The sequence below is a fragment of the Chelonia mydas genome, chromosome 7 (genome assembly GCF_015237465.2).
Source record: "Chelonia mydas isolate rCheMyd1 chromosome 7, rCheMyd1.pri.v2, whole genome shotgun sequence".
NCBI lineage: Eukaryota > Metazoa > Chordata > Testudines > Cheloniidae > Chelonia > Chelonia mydas.
Window position 1 is genome coordinate 83,610,176 of NC_057853.1, and position 17,299 is coordinate 83,627,474.

The following is a 17,299-nucleotide window of genomic DNA, read 5'->3' on the forward strand; positions in this document are numbered from 1 at the left end:
TCATCCTTGCTGAATATGGTATTACATTGTTTAAAACTGATACTGTATATGTATATAATGTCTTTTGTCCGGTGAAAAAAATTTCCCTGGAACCTGACACCCCCCCCCCCCCGGCTTTACATTAATTCTTATGGGGAAAGTGGATTCGCTTAACGTTGTTTAGCTTAAAGTCACATTTTTTAAGAATTCAAATTAAGTGAGGAGTTACGGTATCAACGTTTTCGAAATTCTTCTCTTATTAGAAAGGATTGTGACAATTCTGTCCAGTGTAGATTCTTACATACCATCACCGTTGTATCTGCGCACCTTTCAGGGGTGCATTAGGCAATGCTGCCATCCACTAAACTTAGTAGCCTCCTTTTTCCCCTGTAACCTTATGTGAATCAAAGAGAGGGTAAGCTCGCTGCAAAAGGACTGAAGAAGTAGCATTCCTGTGGTACAACCAAGTAGGGTAAGAGCTCCTTTTGGTCCAGAATGCAGAACGAAGCCTAGCCAAAAACTGGTAGACCTCACCGTCTCAGGTAAGACGTGTTAACTAGCGTCAGCCTATGGATGAAGGCTAAACTGAGTCCAGATGAATTAAAACTAGCGTGCCTTAAAATTGCTTACTTTTGGGCGGGGCCTTTCAGAACAGGGGACTCAGTTCAGGTGATCCACTCAGCTTGATTACGTCTTAATCCACAGCTCTCTACCAGTGCTCTTGGAATGCCTGTGAGAGGGTGGCTGGGCTTTCTGCTGTGGGGTATGTGGATTATAATGACTGCTCTGCTAGTGCTTTCCTCCTCATGTGTGCCTTGACTCTGTGTTGGGCCAATCCATGAAGCATAGCCTTTCTCGTCGCTCTTACCCATGTTGGAGTAAGTTGTGTTCTCACTTAAAGCAGGGGGGGCAGCAGGCGTTTAACTGAGCTCAGAATTTGATACCCTGTGTTGTGCTTAGGTACACACAGTGTTTGGGCTCTTTGTACTGTTTTGATAAGGCTAGCACATGGCTTTCGACAGGGTAGGTCATGATCAGACCAAAAATTAGCCAACCAGGACCCTTTCCAGGGAATCAGCGCTGTTCTGTATTGTACAAAAGCCTTTGAGCTGTGAACTGAACACAGCAGCAGCTCCACGATACCAAACGAGGTGACTGGACAACAGTTCCCACCTGCTGGGCTTGGATAGTGTTAAGCTTTTTTATGTCTATTGATACTCCATTGGAAAGAATTGTTAGAGACACACTAGTCCACAACGTCTGCTGAATCATTTGGATGTGCCGCAGATGTGACAGCTGTGCATGGTACTCAGACCAGGCCACAACGTATGGGAACCAATGTACGGGAACCATTTGGAGAAATTGAAGCAACTGTAATGAGAAAGGGTATCACAGAAGTAGGAGTGGGCATTAGTTCCCTGACTGATGGTGCATGCGGAATAGGAGGATGGGCTGCTCAGTCTAATAATTGCCTTATGCTTGCAGAAGGACAGGTTTCTGAGTAAAGCACAGGCGTAGGAACCAAGCCATCTGGGTTCTAGTCACAGCTCTGCTCCAGTTAAAGTGGTGTGGCCTATGCCAAGTCACTTAACCTTCCTGTGCCTCTGTGCCCCATCCCCCTCCTCCCATGAAATAGGAACACTGATACTTCTGCTCAACCGTGCTGTGAAACTGTGTTCATTATAGCTTATAAAACATTTTGCACGGCCAGGCCTGGAAAGTTAGCTGAGGCTCTGGCCAGTGCAATGGTGATTTCTATTCAGAGATGTCATTGATTACTCTTCACTTCACAGCACAATACCCTGGAAACCACAGCTCAGGTCCAGTAAGGGACAGTTTGGTTTCTACAGTGCCTTTTATATTGCAGGTATCCCACAGGGCAGGGATAATAACTATACCTAAACCGACCAGCCTTAACAGGCTCAGCAAAAGCTCACCTATGGCTGTGGCGTGTCTCCACACATCCGTCCCCAGCCACGCTTATTTAAAATGGAAGAGTGTGTTATGGGGAGAGTGCAATAGGATCTATATCAGCTCCCTGGGCAGCCATCAGGGCCTGCCATTTAACATCTCAGCTGAAGAACAGTGCTGCATTGGTGCTGGGCTCTCTTACACTCAGCCGGGACTTGCTGTAAGGAAGGCTGTGCTGGGTACAGGGTGAGGCAATAGAAGGTGAAGGCACGTATGCCAAATAGAGTATGGGTTGCAGCCTCATGGTAGTTGCTTTTTTCGTTTTACTTTCCTCTCTTTTGACCCCAGCCTCTAACATGGTGCATGTTAAACCAACATTCAGGATGTTACAGGGTCTATGTAACTCACGCTCCCTCTCATTACATGTTAGTAAGTGAATGTAAATCTTAGTAAGTGACGGGCATGCTACAGTTTACATTTTCTTGTATTCACCTTTGAATTTGGGTCACAGAGTGCAGTCTGAGCCATGCTCCCATCACATGCATGTATTCTCTATGGTGCCAGACAACATGGGAATGTAACTTTTTGTGTCAGGGCCAGATCTGCCGCTGCTATAAATGGGCACAGATTCATTGACTTCAACAGTGCTAGCCCCAGCTAAGGATCTGACCCTGTATCTGCCATGTAGCATTTTTACAGTTAAAGTGTTTTATAGGTCAGTTTTACTGACCTACCAACTACTCCTCATTTACACACATGCTAGATACTAACTAATAGACTAAATTCTGTGAGTCCAGTGACTTCAGGGGAATTACACCAGGGATAAATTCAGCCTAGTTAGAGAAATTATTTTTTTCCTCTAAACTAACTGGCAGTTTAAGTTTTGTTGCACAAAGTCCAATAACTAGAAAAAACAATGAGGAGTACTTGTGGCACCTTAGAGACAAACAAATTTATCTGAGCATAAGCTTATGATCAAATAAATTTGTTAGTCTCTAAGGTGCCACATGGTCTCCTCGTTCTTTTTGCTGATACAGACGAACACGACTACCACTCTGAATCCAATAACTACGTTATTTGTCTGCAAAGCCAGTTTAAGACCATGTAATTCCAAGGAATCACCATGTACTGCTTGTCACACCCAAGTAAATAAAGCACTTACATGAGAATGCTCCATCTCACCACGTTGCACAAATGGTCTCTTCCTGTCTTCTTTTCCAAAGTTAACGTGCCAATATTTGGCTGCTGTGGCCTTGCCTACTGCATCTCTCCTGAAAGACAATGGACCCTGATGTCTTCAGGGCTGAGGCTGCAGAGAGCTTGAGCAAGGGCTCCCAGAAGCCCCTGCAGAGTTGTGCTCTGGGGAGGATTCCATCCACTGTAGCATGTATGAGCCTTGTCTGGTCATCGGCTCCAGAACGATGAATGTCCACTACCTGTTGGGGCAGGTGGCGAAGTCTTTTCTCTGCTGCACCCTGCGGCTGTGCCTTTTGAAACGTTCACTTGCCGTGTGGCTTTGTACAGGGAGAGATTTGAGCCCTAACCATAAGGGGACTTTGTACAATAGTTTGCATTGCCTCTTGTAACGTTTTTGTTTTTAGTGGTGCCTGTACCTAGTTCAGCATGGCCACCTGACCATGCTAATGTTTTAGGGTACACGATAATGTCCCGTGTGTCACAGGTTTAGGAGTGTAAATGAAGCCAGTATTCATTCCATAACACTCCCTCTCAGCAGACGCTTTTCTGTCTCCCTTTTAGAAGCATGTGGTGTATGGACAGTTAGGGGCATGCAGCTTTCAGAAGACGCTTACCCTGTCTCTTGCCTGTGTGGGCCACATAGTTCACAGCTAAAGGGGGAGAGAGAGTGAACAATCCCCATGATCGCAAAACAGTTTCAAGATGGTGCAAGAGCCAAGGCTTTGACAATGTATTACACTGACAAGGTGTTACACTAGATTTCTGTTGTGCGCTGAAGGCTGAACTTGCAACTGAACTGGATAAATGGCTGTTAAACCTTAATGCAGGCAGTGGGTGAACAGGGACAAGACATTTCCTTTACTGTAGACCTGCTCATGGGAACTGGCTATGAGGAATCGTATGTCACTCAGTTGCCAGACAGTGTGATTTGGGCCGGGGGGGGGGGGGGGTGGGAGAGAGGGAAGCATCAACCTGTAGTAGAGCTACTTTTTGAAAAATGGGCCAGTTTTTCCACTTATTGACAGCACAGCCATGAAACTGGAATGCAGAATATCAGAGGCAAGTTTCTCAGACATGCCCGCGCAGGTGTTTTATAGTATCTCTATAAACTAGCCTGTCCATGTCAGCATCTGGAAACAAGCCTAGAACGCATATTGAAGTTCAGAACATACAGGAAAGGAGGAAAAAAATCCTCTCTATGGCTCCTCGGATCAACACCACACAGGGAGTGGGACATGAAGCTTCATGGCAAGAAGCTAGACCCCATGAGGTTCTCTAACTCTCCATCTATGGCATGTTCTTCATGGTCTCCCCTTGGAGGTCGTAGGAAAGCAACACAGAGGGCATGGTAGGTGGAGGATTGGGATAGCTTCTGCAAATTGGGGTAAGATGCTGATGAGAAAGAGCCCTAATGTAGCCATTTTTTAACCTGAAGGATTCTTCCCCTTCTTTTTGGAAGCTCTACAGGATTGTCCCTAATTTTGTAGCATATGCTTTCAGGACTTTGCACTCTGGCCAACACCTTCTTGGCTGAGAGGCATTGTCCCAACTCTTGCAAGAGTGGTCTGGCAACAGCCTGGCCAGGTGCAACTTAAGACGCTTCCCTCCCCTCCCCGGGAGCTCAGCATGCTACCTCTGCAGCAGATGGATAACTTGAGTCTCCCCTGCTGGGTGTCAGCTGCCATTTTTAATTCACACTCCAGCCCGAGTCTTTTAAAACAGAGAAGATGACAGCACTGCGGGGGGGAAAAGAGTGTTTATAAATTTTTATTAATTTTTTAAAAAATAACATATTTCATTTCTTGGTGTGTGTACTTGTTTCCTTAGGTTAAGTAGTAGGCAGAGATAGTCAATGTGAAACAGCTTTCTCTGGTGGCCTTGTGAAGCAGGACAGGAGTGTAACAGCTGGGAAAAGGGAGGCCCTAAGAACTGAAATGTTTGGCGCGCTAGTGCCCATCAATGCACACATACATTCTAACACTTGGTTTGGATTAACATCTAAAATTACTGAGAGATACAATTTCAGCACTTAAATATACAAACTGAAATCCAAGCACTTGAACACGATTCTTAACTCTAAGTTCAAAGTTATTGCACATAAGACATTTTAATATGTTTCAGGCTACAAGCTGTTGCTCCTCTCTGAACTTTGTTAGTCAGTTTCTTTCATTAAGCATATAATTAAAAAACAAAATGAACATGTTTTGAACACCTTCAAAATACTTATCTATTAGTGGTTTTAATATACATAGCTCTCGATCACCAGTGAGCTAATTGCCAGTTTGGAGGAGAAGAGAGAAAGAGGTGGATAAAAGGTTTAAAGCCATGGCGCTAGATTTTGTAGAGTCAGGGTAGTTCCATAGTAAAAGAGAAGTGTATGGGAAAGAGCCACAGGAAGCTTGAATGCAAAAACACAGAGAATGATCAGCCACACTTGAAAAGCCTCCAGCTGAGACAGTGCCCTCTACGTGCCTTAGGATTCCATCTGCCCACTTTGCATCTTCCCGGATCCCACCTCTCATTCTGTTCACCTTGACCAGAAGGCTAAGACTCCTTTCCATGTCCAGCTGCCCCATTCCTACTTTTCCAGGGGAAGGGGGTGTGTGCTGCTGTACAAGGCAAGGCCCTTCCTCTGATGATCTGAGCCTGGTGCTTCCAGTGCCCTCCTAGCTCCTGCCATCTCTGGGGCTGAGAACCCAGGAATGGAAGCTAGGTCTTCTGCACAGCAGTGAAGATCACTAGCCACCGGGTCAGAAGGCCAGTCATAGATATTGCAATGGCTTAGTTCATTCTTAAGAAAAAAAACTTTAACAAAACAAGTGTAGCTAGACATTTCCCCTCCTGCCAATGACACATTGTGCTAGCACAACTGCTTATGTTGTGGGCAGGTGCGATGGCCGAGCTGCTTGCTAAGGAGATGGTGGTGATATCACAGCTGATTCCTATGGGAATGGTGGTGGTGTCAATTAAACAAACAAGAATCCCAACACATAGGTGAAAAATTAGTAATGAGGGTATTCCTGTTGTTAAACTACCTTGTGTGCGTGTTGGCAGGGAGGTAGAGCTCTAGAAAGCAAAAGGCTGCAGATGATTTGTGTGTTTGTTCCTTTGTTCATATTTTGGCTTCTGCAGCTAGAGGAGCTGACCTCTGCAGCAATATAGGCCTTGTTAGCAGAGGCAAACACCTCCAGTGGAGTCTTTCACTGCTGAACTGAATCCTAGCACAACCAGTGCAGCCTTGAGCCTGGTTGAGACCGAAGGACTCCGATGCCTTAATAACTAGCGCAAAACTCAGCGGCAAGCCCCACTGTCTCGGGGGAAGAAGGGAGCTCCACATAGCTAGAGTGCTTCGGGATTAGAAAATTGCTCCTTTGATTCAAAAACATATTTACAGGTTATTAAACGTGCACAACTGGAAGCAACTCCAGTACCAGAGACAAGCAGGCATGAAGCAAACAAAAGAGACTGGAACTGCCCCAAAAGGCAATGACAACGGGTGGGATGTAATAATGAGCTTTTAGGAATGAAAGGTCAAGCATGTGTTATGGTTTGTGAGGTGATGCTGATGGGGGAAAAAATCCAATACTAAACACAAACTCTAAGAAAAACAGAACATTTCAAGTAGCGCACCGACTGAGAAGGTCATCCCCTTCGGGAGTGGCACATTCAACTACAGTGTCCCCTCATCAGTCATGGTCAATTAGTCTTTCCTCAGAAGATCAGGAGAAATAGCTGAATAAAGGGGGATAAGCTGTCTGTATTTATTAGGGAGAGATTGGGCGGAAAGGAATGTAAAGCGTTCCACACAGCAAGGTGCGTTTATTATCACAGCTGGCTACATAACAGTGTTCTCTAATGTGGTATCATTGCAAGCATATTATTTGGGTTTACTCGGATTGTAGCACATTGAGCTTCCGGTTCAGACTGTTAGACTTAATGTCACATAAGATCTGGAATGCCCAATGTAAGCCAAGCTGGCTATCACTATTTTACCACACACCCACACTCTCTCTCTCTGTACTGGGACACATGTTTACACTGCGCACGCATGCACAGGCCTTTCAAGTCACACACCCATATGCCGACAGGGCCACACTTACAATATTAGCATCTGATTGCTGGGGGCCATTCCATCAAACTGAAATTAACATAGCTTGGTCAAATCCAGCTTCCAGTTAAGTCAGTGGCAAATCTTACATTGACGTAATGGGAATAGGATTAAGCCCCTTTGTGTGTGTGTGTGCTCACTGTGACACCTTAGAGACTAACCAATTTATTTGAGCATAAGCTTTCGTGAGCTACAGCTCACTTCATCGGATGCAGCTCACGAAAGCTTATGCTCAAATAAACTGGTTAGTCTCTAAGGTGCCACAAGTCCTCCTTTTCTTTTTGCGAATACAGACTAACATGGCTGTTACTCTGAAACCTGCTCACTGTGAGTGTCTCCATCAAAAAAAACGAACCAACCTTCTTAAGCCAAGAGCAGACACCCAGTTTACGGTCCTGGAGGCTGCACTGAAGATAGGGGGTGGGTGGCTGTTCCGCAAGTGGGGAGATGTCTTTTCTTTCACTGAAGGAATGTCATTTTCACATCTGTCTTCATCTTCTGCTGCACTGTGTCCCCATGCTCCTCACCAAGTTGCTTCCTATGCCTCACTAACCTAGACTTCCTGCCTTTAAATACGAGTTCTTGGGGAGTTGGTTCTTCTGTAGTAAAACCCATAGCATTGACTTTTCCAGCTCATCAGAGCTTCTCAATCGTCCAGTGACTAACAGAATATTCAAAAGTGACCAAAAATACCTCAGCCCAACCCCGATGGACACACAAACTGAACAGAAGGAAACCGTAGGTGCTTTCCAGAGAGAGCAATGACAAAAAACACTGGTACATGCATTGTTCATATTCAATAAATGCCTTGTCTCCTAGAGGGGAAGGAAAGGCATCTTTCCATCTCTACATCTTACAAAAAAACTGACCTTTCAGACTTTGTTTCCCCTTTTCTGACAGGGTGAAGGTGGCAGAATACTCCCACAAACAGGGAAAGATGCGACCTGGAGCTACGTTGCCACTAGTCCCTCATCTCATCATCTGCTACATGGAGGCTTTCTGGGACTGATAATGGAAATTGTGGCTGGAATTACACAATGGTTTCAAGAAGCTAAATGGACAGCCTTATAGCCAGTTCTACTGGTCTAAGCAGCTCCCAGCTTTGCAAAGAGTAGAACACTGTAAGGAGTATTCTGAAGCCCACAAGACGTCTCGCTTACACACACACAAAATTCTAATCAATGGACAAAACAAAGCTGCAGTCTACGTGATCACCCATTGTCATTGAACCTTCCTCTGCCCCTCCCCCACAATCCCTAATAAATGGACTGACACCACCAATACATTTCACCTGGCCCCACTAATGGGTATCATATAGCGACAGCTTTTGGGCACTACCAATCTGAGTCAGGTTCCAGCCAAGCTTTTGGGTTTTCATAGGACAGCATGTGCCTATCTGATCCTGTTAGTTCATGGCTTGTCCTGCCTGTACCAGCTGCAAGATACACTTTCTCCAAGACCATCAGTGGCTCTTAGCCAAGATGGTCAGGGACACACCCCCATGTTCTGAGTATCCCTAAACCTCTGACTGCCAGAAGCTGGCACTGGACAAGAGCGGATGGATGGGAAGGAAGTGGGTACAGAACAGGTTTTCTTGGGCTCTTATTGTAATGAGTCTGACAACGCAGTTTGTTTTTTCATCATGCAAGGTCAAAAAGGTTATTAAAATCATTGATCAAAACTTTGTCCCATGATTAAAATGGTCTGCAAGACTAAGTGCCTGATCCTCTTTTCTTGCCACTAGAAGATGCAGAATTAATTCACGATCAATCTGTTTGGCAAAAAACTTCAATACCCCTTTTGGTTTTAAGGTAGCTGAGCCAGCCACAGGTGCCTAAACAGTCACTGACCTACCACGAGAGTATTGCTTTCAACAGCAAGATGCAATATCCTTATAGGTTAATTTCCCCCAAGAAACAGGAATCTCAAACAGGCCCAAGGACAATTCGATCTCACCCCCACTGGTACAGCCCTGCATTTGGACCATGGCCATACAATTCTTCACCTAAACTTTAGGCAAGTGAAGGACTGCACACTAGTACAGCCTGTCATTCATGGCAGTGCATGTGCTACAATGCAGACTGGGAAACGCTCCTGTGATTTTCTGAGGTGTTTGCAGTGTGCAACTGCTTCAGTCAGTGGTGAGCTAGCTCAGCAGCCAGATTCATATACCAAGGTGTTAATTACTGGTGGGTTTTTTTACTCAGTGGTTAACATGGCTGTGAATATGCATGTGGGTATTGGTATGTGTGAGCATGTGCACACTGGGGGGGGGGGGGGCGGGTGCCCATGAGCTGAAATATTTATCAATACAGACCTAAAAGTGGAACAAAAACCCCCAACTGAATCAATACTGCAGACTGCTTTTTACTTTTGCTTTGCTACAGTGGTGCTTTCAGCTATATTGGGAGAATGCAGGGTGTCCCTGGGGCATTGTAAATAGCACTCCAAGCATCCACACACACATACATGCGCACACACACTTTTTCTACTATAGTAAGTTACATTCAACTGTGTTTCCTGATCATCTCATTAAGCTGCTCATCTCCTTCGAGTTTGACTGCTGTCACGCCTTGCTGCCAGCATCCCGACCAAACTGTGCTCTTCTCCGCTTCTACCATATGTAGCCTCCGTCGTCTGCCTCTCCCTCCTCTTCTTCAGCCTCTTCTCCAGCTTCCTCAGTCTCTTTCTCTTCCTCATCCTCCCATCCAACGCCACTCCCAAAATCCCCCGAGAACCCAACTATGTCATCTACAACAAGACGACAGCACGAGTTAGGGAAATCACTTCGTTGGGAGCCCAGCATACCTCACAACACTGCTGTAGGCTGAGAGAAGGAGCCAGCTAGATTAAAACTAGCTTGGGGATGTCTACTCAAGTTGCCCGCAATGACAGTGTAGACATACCCACAGAGGAGGGTGCGCAAACTCAGCCCTGCCCAGTTCTAACAATGCAACCATTCTTCCCCAGCAGCGGCCCTTCTATCCCAGCCCCAGGCCTTGACACAGGTCTCCCAGTGTACCCCTGTCCTTACCACATCCCTGCTATCCCAATCTGAGGTACTCCTCAAGCACCATCCTCTATTCAGGGCAAACTGTGCCAAAGTGGGTAATGGTTTTACAATGTAAATGAACATCCATTAGGGACTAGGACAGGGGTGGGCAAACTTTTTGGCCTGAGGGCCACATCGGGGTTCCAAAACTGTACAGAGGGCCGGGTAGGGAAGGCTGTGCCTCCCAAAACAGCCTGGCCCCCACCCCCTGTCTATCCCCTCCCACTTCCTGCCCCCTGACTGCCCCCCTCAGAATCCCCTGCCCTATCCAACCCCCCCCCCCCCGGCTCCCTGTCCCCTGACTGCCCCGACCCCTATCCACACCCCCACCCCCTGACAGGGCCCCCGGGACTCCCACGCCTATCCAACCCCCCCTGTTCCCCGTCCCCGACCAGCCCCCCCCCCCCCCGAACCTCCGCCCCATCCAACCACTCCCCTGCTCCCTGCCCCTTATCCAACTCCCGCGCCCCCTTACCATGCCACTCAGAGCAGCAGGACTGGCAGCCATGCTGCCCGGCTGGAGCCAGCTATGCCGCTGCGCTGCCCGGCAGGAGCTCACAGACCCACCGCCCAGAGCGCTAGCGGCACGGCGAGCTGAGGCTGCGGGGGAGGCGGGACAGCAAGGGAGGGGCCAGGGGCTCGCCTCCCTGGCCAGGAGCTCAAGGGCCAGGCAGGATGATCCTGCGGGCCAGATGTGGCCCCGGGCCGTAGTTTGCCCACCTCTGGACTAGGATGAGGTTTGTTTTCATTTGCTATGACCTAATCTCACATCTATTGGACTCAATGCAGAAATCATTGGAGGAGGCCCTATGGCCTGTGTTACGCAGGCCAGGCTAGGTGATCACAATGGGCCTTTGTGGCCTTAAAGATCTATGAATCTGAATCCAAATTTCCTGAGTCCTTAACATGCAGGCACAGGCTTTGGTGACCCTTTGGGTGCAGGCTTTGCAGGCGTGCTTGCTCTGCATGCCTCCTGTGATAGTCACTTGCCTCTTCTTGAAGCAACAGCACAGCCAGAGCTGCTCCTCTGTGATGCAATGCTCATTCATTGCCAAGTCAGGAGGACATGAATGCTTCCCTCTCCTCCCTCCAGTGTCCTTACCACAGTCCGGGTTTCCACGTATCCGTGTTCCTGTCAGCTCCAGGCCAAGCTGGTCAACACACCAGCACTCCCCACTGCTCTGGTCACACTGCATCTTCCTGTAGTACCCATCCTCATCACAGCTTGGAATGAAAACACCTGGGGGAAAATGACAGGCGTCTCCAAAATTGGGTCCAGTGTGAGAACAGGAAATCTACAGTATAAAAGCTACTGCTGCATTTGAAACATGGAGATGCAATCAGCTGTTCTAAAAAAGAGTTACTGAACAAACATCTCAGAAATCCAGCAACCTGCAGTGGACGCTGCCTCAGAAGAAGGTGAAATACCAGGAGCATGCACAAAGGGGCAGGTCACAGACTGCATTTATCAGAAGTTCAGGGGACGAGCTCATGAAGTCAGAATGTCACAGCTGCATACATCTTGTAACAAGGTCTCAGATGAGTCCAGCACTAACTCACAGTAACACCTCATGCATCACAGTGAGAAATATCATACTGGTATTCTGAGATGGGTCACAGCTCAACTATAGGGAGGTGAAGGGGCAGAGGCAGATATCAACTCTGCTCAGAAGGAATGTGAAGGGCGAGAGAACTTCACAACCATGATTAACCAAGATTATTAGCAATGTCAAGCCCAGAGGCCAGAATCTGTGCCAGGACTAGATCCTGCTACAAGGGGAGAGAAGTCCATCCCATCCATCGTTACTGGGAAGTTCACATGGCTCATGACTCACCAGGTTTCTTTTTTGCTGCTTCTTGGATCTGGATCCTCTCCAGCTCCACAAGACAGGGTGGCTCTGTAATACCCAAAGCAAACACCTCTTAGAGCTAAGTGGGCATCTCAGCATGCATGCCTGTTTCTATTTAGGGAGGACTCCTCCTTCAGAGGTGGCCAGGGGATTGGTGGTGAACGGGGGGTAAGGATCGCCTTAAATTGGTCAGAAGAACCAGGTTTGCTCAGTCTCTGTCCTCATCCAACCCCACTCCTCCCAGCTTCCTTTATATGCTGATCAGGGAGCCTTCCCACCCCCCCACCCCTGGCTAGTGGAATCGAGAGCCTTGGACACAGTCAGGTTCTTAGTTAACTTCCTCTTGGTCTCACTCCCTGTTAGAATGACACAGTCTGAAACAGTGGCTCTTCTGTCAAGATCTTCCCATTCATAGACTCATAGAAGGTTAGGGTTGGAAGGGACCTCAGGAGGTCATCTAGTCCAACCCCCTGCTCAAAGCAGGACCAATCTCCAATTTTTGCACCAGATCCCTAAATGGCTCCCTCAAAGATTGAACTTACAACCCTGGGTTTAGCAGACAAATGCTCAAACCACTGAGCTATCCATTCATCATCAGTGCCTCAACCAGTTCATTGTATAATGCGGGGCTGTCCTCATATTGGACTTCAATGGAAACGTTAGGTGGGGTGACTGTTTTCTAAGTGCATTCTGCTCTTTACTGCCCTTTATATTTATTTATAGCAGTATATATATTACGGTAGCCCCTTGTCTGGCATCTGGCTGCCTCGCTGCTTTTTGACCAGAAAGCGGTCAAAAGACAAATGCTAGAGCAATGGCTACCATCACTGCCTGGGAATCACTGCATGCTGCCATCCTGAAATTCAGTTAATAGCCTGTCTGAACAGATGTATCTTACGCTAGGCCCTGAACGTGACCAAAGCCTGGCTCTGGTGAACTGTCAGAGGAAGTGAGGAAGACAGTAAGAAAGGTAGGAGCCTTTTCTGAAAATACGCTAGAGATTTCTGTCCTGGGACCTGACAGCAGAGGCACCCCAGGTGACCTTTTCTGCTGCAATGGGACACAGTAGGAGGGGGTTTCTGTAATCTGACTTTTTAAGAAAGCCAAACCTGCTGGGGCTTTACAGAAGCGGGCAGACATTTGGTGAGGTTACTGACTATTCGACAGCCATATAGAATTGCTGACTGAGAAGCCCATACAAAACAGCGCTCTCTCTAAAGGAAATCTGGTGACGACGCACTTTCTCTCCAGAAGCAGAAGCACCATTCGGCGGTGGAGACGTGGCCATCCTTATAGGTGTCACAGGAGTTGAAGAAGGGCCGGATGCAAATCTCATACTTGTCTAGGTTGATTGCTGCGAGCTCTGCCTGGTCCAGGAAAAGGTCATTGTTTGTGTCTAGCTTGGAAAACATCCAGCCAATGGAATCCTTGCAACTGGCCACCAGGCTCTTGTCTAGTACTGTAAGCAAACCGAGGGAGTGCAGGAGAAAGACAGGGAACAGCAGAGAGAGAGGAATGAGTCAAATCAAAAGTGCCTTTATCCCCTCACCCACACCACCACCATGCACACAGGTACTGTCAGATGGCAGTGTCTCCTGGAAGGGTGGGTTGTTGGCAATGGTCAAACTCACCGGCTGAATTGTGTGCATAACCAGAGGATTCAGGACAGAAAATAAAAGGGAGAAAAATGAAGACTGGGGACTGTCCTGGGATAGCGGCTTTCCTTGTCAGATAGTCTGCAAAATCATTTAGGCGTTATCAGCTGAAGTGCGTCTACTGGTTCTCACCCAAGAACAGCACCCCTTGCTGTGTCCTTTGTGTGTCAGAGTGAATGGCGAGCTGGCATGAGGTGCCAGACTGGGGCAAACAGGCTGCTATACACCCTTTATTTTCAGAGGCCAGGCCAATTTTGTCATGAATGCTTCCTTTTGAGGGCTGGTAAAATGCCCTGACATTGTGACAGTGCCCTGACATGAGGCCATAATGCTGATGTGGCCTAAGGAACCATGACATTGGGATGGAATGGATCTCTGCTGCAGGACAAATTTATACAGGGTGAAGGAGGTCAGGAAGAACTACAGGGCGGATCACAGGGCATAAAAGTTGAGCACTGCAGCAGTGGGGAGTCTGAGTGCTTCACCCTATGAGTCCTGCCCTGTCGTGAACTGTAATCCCTGCCAGCTACACACAGATCCGCACAGCACAGAGGATTGTTAGGCTGAGTCTCTGGGCAACACTCTTCAAACCCCGCTTCCCTTTCCCTATTCACAGAGGGTACAAAGCAGCTGCCAGTTTGGCTCTAGATGGACTTCCTAGCAGCTGGAGAAAACAAACATAGCCCATGGCTCTGATTATCAGAGCTGAGGGGGGGAAAGCTCACAGGAGGGGGTGGCAGAGAAGCGTCTGCTTCAAATACAGCTCCTACTGCTGATTTCATCAAACAAATTCCCCCCAGGGAGCAATCAGCTCAGAGATTTTTGTTCACTGACATTTAAACTAACCAGATTCCTCCTGACTGAGCTCACTTCACACTCCACATGTGCTTCGGGACCAACCAGACCCCAATACGGGGACAGGGAGGGACTCCGGTTTAATAGGCACACTGAAGTGTTTGCCTTAGTTGTGCTCACAGCAGTTGACAGAGCTGATTGGCCGTGCAGAGACCTCTCTCATTATTCTCCCTGACCAGTGCGTATCTAACACAGTAACGGCTACAACCCCAACCAGCCAGGTTTCTGCACGACCAACCTTTATTCACTCCTAAAAGTTACACAGTGGACACTTTCAGCCACTCAGAAAAGCTCTGTATGCATTAAAAACTATCATCTTTTTACCTACATAGTAGGCCCTCGGATTGGCCATAACATACCACTGGGATAGTCTCAAAGCCAACCAGAATGCAGCAGGTTAATAATGGCACATGCAGTAAGATTTACTCCACTGCACCAAAATCCATCAGATAAAATGGTCTGATCACCACGCATCACTGGAATCATAAAGACATTTCAACAGAACATTGTCACAGGAGATTTATATCATCATTTCATTCACTGCCGAGATGCGACTGCCTCCAGAGTGGAATATGGGAGCTGTTTAGCAAAGCACAGCAGTACTACACAACAGTTCAGCCTAGGATTTCCAAGGATTTCAGTTCCCGCTGAAACTAAAGGGAGTTCAGACAGGCAGAATGAAATTATCCAGGCTGGAATCTGACTGGGACTCCTGCGCTGACATGCCTATTCTTACAAAAAGGATCTTTAATAACTACATGTGGTCAGGAACCTGCTTTGAGATCTTAAAAACAGCCACACAAGGAACCCGATGTCCAACTAGCCCCAGGCTAGAACATTGGTCCTGCGCTGACTCAAAAGGAAGGATATCAGCCCCACTTCCTGTAGCACCTAGATGTTCTATGGAGTTTTCCCTGCCAAATTCTGTCCTGATCCAACCCTGCTTACAGCGGTAGGTCTCGTAAGGTCACAGCACAAGGTTGTCCAACAACAAGGTATGGGTCCTATCTGAAAATGCACCAGCTTCATCTTGGTGTTTATATAACACATTGTCCTTATCCTGGGACAACGTTCTCTCCCCCTGAGATTATAAGCCAGATTCTCTGTCACCAAGTTCACTATGTGGTGAAAAGTGAATGTAAAACAGTTGGAGATTCCCCCTGATGTGTGTAGGGGGACTCTCCACCAGAATAAAGCTAGAGCAGTAAGCTCCACCATGTCTCTTGCCCTGGAAACCTCTGTCCCAGTGTAAGGGGAAGGAGAAGAGTGTCAGGTAGGGAAGGGGAGTAGAGGAATTAGGATCCATTTTGTCCAGTTCTCCATAGGTGGAAGGCCCCTGAGGGATCCTACCCCCTGCAGCTTTAACTAATGCTGATGCCAGCAACTGAAAATTAGGGAGCTGCAATTGGCTCCCTGATAGACCCTCTCTCCACTGTACCTAAGCAGAGCATGGGCACAGTGGAGAATCAAGACACACACACACACACCCCTCTATGCATCTTGCACTGGAACTCATTCACCCAACCCTCCCTGCTGGATACTTCTCAGCCCTGTGGGTTTCATCAGCAGCCTGCAATCTCCCATCTTAGTGTGGCACATCTGTAGCCTCTGGGCTATCAGCTACGAGGCTGACGTCAGGGAAAGCAGCCCTGTTACTGCACCTCACCGTGCCCTGTTTCCCCATCTGCCCCCAGGACACTGACATCTACCATAAGCCCTGCCTGCCGCCTCTGTCACGCAGGCCCCTCACCAAAATGCACATGACATCAGTAGGTCTAATTTGAGCTCGGCTGATCTAGATTAAGAGCACAGGTTGTGAAAAAGGTACCCAGCATGTCAAATACTTCTCATGCTGAGGGACATACGTGGCATGTCAGACAGCTGCCCTGAATGGAACGATCCATTGGCAACTCAGAACACTGTTGTCAGTGAATGCGTCTTGCAGCACAGGACTTCCACAGCCCACCCAAAAGCCTTTTAGACACGTCAGCCAGCACACATGGGCCAGGCCTGCCCCAGATCTCATCTCATCTTCTCAGTGGCAGGCCACTGGTAATTTTGCTCTTCCAGTCCAATAATCTATGCTCCCTTTGGTGAGGAGACACCACATCATTTGCATTAGACCTGATTTAGGAATAGAGGAATGGAGATCCAATACACAAGTCTTGGCCCAGCTCCTCAGCTGATGTAAATTGGAATAGCTCTGTTGAAGCCAACGGTACTACACTGATTTACACCAGCTAGGAATCTGGCCCCATGTCACCACTGGCAGCATCAGGGAATTCACCCACTGTGGCTGTAGCCCTGATGCAGCTCCACTGTTGTTAGCACTGGCATAGACAAGTTGCTGGTAGACACAGATGTCGAAGCACTGGGCCATGTAGATGTGTTAGAAGCAAGGTTAGACCATGGGATGCTTCAAACGCTGGGGCCGCCTGGAGTCCCATTGTCACTAGCACTCCCGCTGTCACTATAACCAGGAGAGCTAGACTGGTGGAAGCAATGGTGGGAGATTTGGGGCAAAAAAGCCTAGTGCATGCATGCCACAGAGTGACTGGTTTATGCCCCGAAGCAGGATGGTTAATGTCCCTTATATATTTTTATCCTGGCTAATCACAGAATCATAGAATATCAGGGTTGGAAGGGACCTCAGGAGGTCATCTAGTCCAACCCCCTGCTCAAAGCAGGACCA

At 47.7% G+C, this 17,299-nt stretch overlaps 2 protein-coding genes across 3 annotated transcripts in view; one reads left to right on the top strand and one right to left on the bottom strand.

The window, feature by feature from the left end:
• Positions 1 to 8,881, top strand: part of TYSND1 (trypsin like peroxisomal matrix peptidase 1) — a 34,066-nt gene extending 25,185 nt beyond the window's left edge. The window contains exon 5 of the mRNA XM_007054673.4: positions 8,096 to 8,881. The gene's annotated coding sequence lies outside the window, so the exon portion shown is untranslated. The remainder of the gene's footprint in view (positions 1 to 8,095) is intronic.
• Positions 4,835 to 17,299, bottom strand: part of SPOCK2 (SPARC (osteonectin), cwcv and kazal like domains proteoglycan 2) — a 55,945-nt gene continuing 43,480 nt past the window's right edge. For both annotated transcript variants that reach the window (XM_043551531.1, XM_007066746.4), the window contains 4 exons: positions 13,338 to 13,556; positions 12,083 to 12,145; positions 11,350 to 11,487; positions 4,835 to 9,946 (listed from right to left, as the gene is read on the bottom strand). In XM_043551531.1, the coding sequence (XP_043407466.1) occupies positions 9,810 to 9,946; positions 11,350 to 11,487; positions 12,083 to 12,145; positions 13,338 to 13,556 (557 nt within the window). In that variant the 3' untranslated portion in view covers positions 4,835 to 9,809. The remainder of the gene's footprint in view (positions 9,947 to 11,349; positions 11,488 to 12,082; positions 12,146 to 13,337; positions 13,557 to 17,299) is intronic.